The following is a 4,414-nucleotide window of genomic DNA, read 5'->3' on the forward strand; positions in this document are numbered from 1 at the left end:
TGACGGTGAAGGTGCAGTCCGAGACACGCGAGCACAGTACTCACGTGGGATGTGCTGTCGTGTTCAAACACATTGAGTACCATACTTATTTCGTGTCTCTAGATGGCCATGTAAATATTATTACTAGCATTGTGATAATCTGGTTTGTCCGCTTATTTGTTTTACCAGCTGTTGCCTACTTTTGTAGGTGATTTTCTTCTATATCGGATTATAAAATATAAGTACAACGTTAATTGAGGGAAATTCAATTCGGCTCTCGAGTGCGTATGCACCCTCTACCAAAAAAATCATATTTCAAAATGTCGAAATTTTTTAACAAATTTTTTTACATGTACATCTTCATAATATATGTTCGTTCGTCAAGTTCGCGAAAAACCAATATTTTTTGTGGTCTATATAAAAAAGAGAAAACTTATCTTGTGAAAAGCATTATTTTTAGCACTGAGTTTTGTCTTTTTTACACACGTCACATGATAAGTTGATTTTTTATGAAACAACTTTGTAAGCGTGTAGCACGAGAAGATTTACATGCAAATTTTTCGTTTCAATTTTTTGAAATTCAAAATATGTGTAAGATGCATTTCAAAATAGAGGGAGCATATGCTTCCATGTTCCAAAACACCACTCCCATTGATTGAACTTCAGTAAACTCATACAAATCATGTTCTTGAGTGGATCTAGAGTACACTTGTCTTCAGTTAGACATGAATCTAACGAATTCCCACAATCTCTGGCTCAAAAAGATTTGGACTGTTGACTTAGAATGTAATTTCTAATTCTGTGATCTTGAACATTGATATATACTACTCGATGCAATGGTTAACTTAGTAGTACACATCGATGAAAATTCAAGTATTCTAAGGTACACAAAACACAAATAACTAATTTCCGTTTGTTACTATCTCTCCAACAAGCAGGATTTGTAGTACATAAATCTGTCTAGCAAGTTTTACATAACCAAGGATGTTACTCCGGACCGGCATGACCATCAAGATTCTGATACTCTCGTAGAAACTCATTTGGCGTCTATGGTTGCCTAGCAGCCTGCCATTGATGCAGGGGTTCATGAGCTTGCTCACCGTGCCATGAGGTGACATGAGCTAGAAAATTCCCGTACGACTGTAGGCTGTCCAATTGTAAGTGTGGCTGCGTACCAGGCCGCCAGGACGGCTCAGCTTGCTGGCTGTGCAATGGAGCAGCACCGGCGAGGTGGCTACCGTTCTCTGGTAGTCTATCACCAGAAGATGGAGGTTGCCAGCCCTTTGGTGGAAGGACGCATCCACCTGAACGAGGCCACCAATGCTGCAGAGGAACAGCTTGCTCGCCCTGCCACCCCATTGTTCCAACGTTGTCGGTGCACACCCAAGGATAGGATACCGCCATGGCACCATCAGAAGTAGTACAAGCTGCCGATGGCACCGGTACCCGTTGGTTCCCGCCGTTGGGAACCGGCTGCTCTCTCTGATCAAGCGGCTGTGCAGTGGGTAACTGCGCAGAGGTGGCCGCAGACTGAGGATCACCGTTCAGCCCAGACAGCACGGTCCAGTCGTCCAGCAATCCCATGTCATCTGGCGGGATGGCCATGGCGGTTTGCTGTGTCTCTGTTCCTGGAGCTCTTGGCCCGGCAGGCGCGTCACGAACCGTTCGGTACTGATGCACAAGAAGTTTGAGCCGCTCGGCCTGCTTCCTCACATCCATCTTGACGTAGTGCTCTTTGAAGAAATCTTTGTTCTGGTGACGAAGCTCCTTGTAAACTGCACATGCACAATTCAGATGCGTAGAGAGATAACAATAAGTGTATGGTTGGTATTAATCCGCAACCTAGTTTCTGACAGGTCGAACTATAAACTAAGGTGGAAACCTGCAGCTTACCAGCATACGTGGCCGCCGGGTGTGATCCTTTCTCGCGAAGCTCTCGGAACATCTGCTCCTTGCTCATGCCTGCCGCCAGGCACCTCTCCACCTCTGCCTTGACCTTCACCGCCCAGAATTTACAAAGCATTAGATTAATTCCACCTAGTTTAGCCGCCGGATGTCCGCGCAGCGAGACTAAGTATCTGATCACGTTGCAAAGGTACATAATCAAGCATTAGATTTTACTTGCATGATGAAGGCAAGGGCGTCGGCTTCGTCTTTGTCGCCACGGGCTTTGAGGGCTGCTGCCCTGCTTTCTTGCTCATTGCCGCAGTTGCCCGCTTCTTCCTGTCGATGCGCAAAGAAGCCAACTGGTGATTACGGAAACACGCGGTAAATTATATCTCTAATCTAATAGTAGTACTAGCAAAATATCTCGTGATTCAGATGTATGATGCTTACCATTGTGCAATGGTTCAGTTCTCCTGGTTCTCCTGGTTCCCCCGGCTTTTCCTGCCTCAAAAGGTTAAGCGAATTAATTTGGGATAGGGAGACGCGGTGGGAGTTGTGTAAACGCAGGTCTCGTTCAGCGTTGCGTCGTTATCCAGGTTTAACTATTTGCAGAGTCCGCACGTAGAGGATGAGACTCGACGAGCCGGTTTAACAAACTCGTCTGTCTGATCGGCGCCGCATTCCATCAAGCAGATGGCGGGCGCAGAGGAGGAGGAGAGGCAGTCGAGCAGGGGTGCTTACCAGAGGGCTTGAGGCCAGCCTTCGCGGCGTCGATGCCGCGCTCGTCGCAGATTAGCGCCGAGTCCCCCCGCTTAGCGGACCGCGTCGCCGAGCCGGACGGCTAACCTAGGGTTTCGCAGGAGCGCGGGCGGAGGCGCGGAGGTGCAGCGCCAGCAGGGGATGTCGGCCAGGAGGAGCAGCACCGGCGAACGGAGAGGCCGGGGTGGCCTTCAAGGGACACCACCGAGCTGTGGCGCAGGCGGTGGACGGGGCGGGCCGGCGAGGAGGAGCACGCCGATGCGAGGGATCCTGCGGTGCGCTGCTCGGGGCTCCGGGTGCGTGCGTTTGTTCTGCTCGATCATTGGGATTCGCCTGCCCTGGGTCTCGGACTCTCGGTAGGGAAGACGTTCAGTACTATGGGGCTGGGCCGCCCCGCCGGTGGGCCTGGGGATTTAGTGGGCCGCTCGGTATCATCAATTACCCACTAAGTTGATTTGTCTTTTTTTTTCTCTCTAAAAAAAGTTGATTTGTCTTTAACATGCAAGCCATCCCCACCTAAGTGTAGTGGTCACATTGTGGTCGATCTGGAGTGCTAGGCAAAAGACAATTCAGGAAAGGATCTATCAAAGCCCCCCTCTCGATCTTTGGGTTTATTACTAGCTAATAGAACATTGCTTTTCCAACGAAGGTGGAACTCTCGGTCAGCATCTTGGCTAGCTCCTGCAAGTAATTCTGTCAAAATAAATGTTGACACAACAATGGATAAACATGGCAATAGAGGTGTAGAAGCAGCCATTTGTAGGGATGTGCAAGGATTTTTTTTCTTGGAGCATCTACCTTGGCGGTTCTTGGTATCTCTGACACAACAATACATGGAGCTATAGCCTATCGGGAGGGTCTAACACTTTCGTAGGATCTGAATACACGGAGGGCCTACATTGTATCAGATTGCCTGGAAGTGATCAATTCTATAAGAGTCTAGTCGATGCAGCTATTATTCTATTCTCTGTGTGACTGATCAACGGCTCTCTAATTTTGAAGATGTGAGATTTGCACATGGAAGAGGTGTTTTATTACCAATGCCAACAATTTAGCTCGGCCCTTGATTTATCTCGAACATGGTCGCCAATTGTGGCCACTGAATTCTCCTGACACTAAAGGTTTCAGTTCCCCTTAAGAAAAAAAAATGCCACACCTAAATTCTGTCAGCCTTTCCAGCCAGCCACGTCTCCATCTTCGGTTTGACATTGGCAATAGTAATTGTTGCTCTATTTCCTCCTCTTGGCCTAACCTTCATCGTTCATTTACTTGGGCAATTTTAAATCCTAGCGATCCACTTTCTTAGCCTCCTCTACTCCCTCACAATCCACACCAGAATTTATTTGTGCAATACCCAATCCAATAAACATCAAAGAGGAGTAGAAATTTCTAAAGAAGTGCCTATCTTCTCATATAAACGACATCTGAGCAGTCATTTGGCAGCGCTTCACTTATAAGCATCATATCCCTCCCAAGTCCCAAGGTGTTAATGGGAGAACTTGGCATATATTTCTCATACAGTCCCGAGACCATGCCTATTTTTTTTAATTACATATTGGTTCCTTGACTTCCAGTGCACATAATCATCACGGCTCTTGGTTCATTGACTTCCTTCTCTCTTCTTACAATGGTACATATATATGTCTCTTATGTTAGCTAGTTCATATTTTCTCCATGACAAATATATACATGGAATTTTGAGGATCACAATAAATGGTCTGCAAGCTGGCTATACAATGTGCTTACTACTGAATGTTTGTTCATGTCGCCTTGCTTCCTAATTGTGTTC

The 4,414-nt window shown here is 46.8% G+C and overlaps 1 protein-coding gene across 1 annotated transcript; it reads right to left on the bottom strand.

Moving 5' to 3' along the window:
• Positions 1-766: 766 nt before the first annotated feature.
• LOC127329346 (uncharacterized) lies at positions 767-2,948 on the bottom strand. Its single transcript, XM_071825668.1, has 5 exons — positions 2,826-2,948; positions 2,317-2,367; positions 2,101-2,202; positions 1,873-1,975; positions 767-1,754 (listed from the first exon to the last, which is right to left on the bottom strand). The coding sequence occupies exons 1-5, from the start codon at positions 2,946-2,948 to the stop codon at positions 1,027-1,029; spliced, it is 1,107 nt and encodes a 368-aa protein (XP_071681769.1). The 3' UTR covers positions 767-1,026.
• Positions 2,949-4,414: the final 1,466 nt, after the last annotated feature.

The sequence above is a fragment of the Lolium perenne genome, chromosome 2 (assembly GCF_019359855.2).
Source record: "Lolium perenne isolate Kyuss_39 chromosome 2, Kyuss_2.0, whole genome shotgun sequence".
Classification (NCBI taxonomy): domain Eukaryota; kingdom Viridiplantae; phylum Streptophyta; class Magnoliopsida; order Poales; family Poaceae; genus Lolium; species Lolium perenne.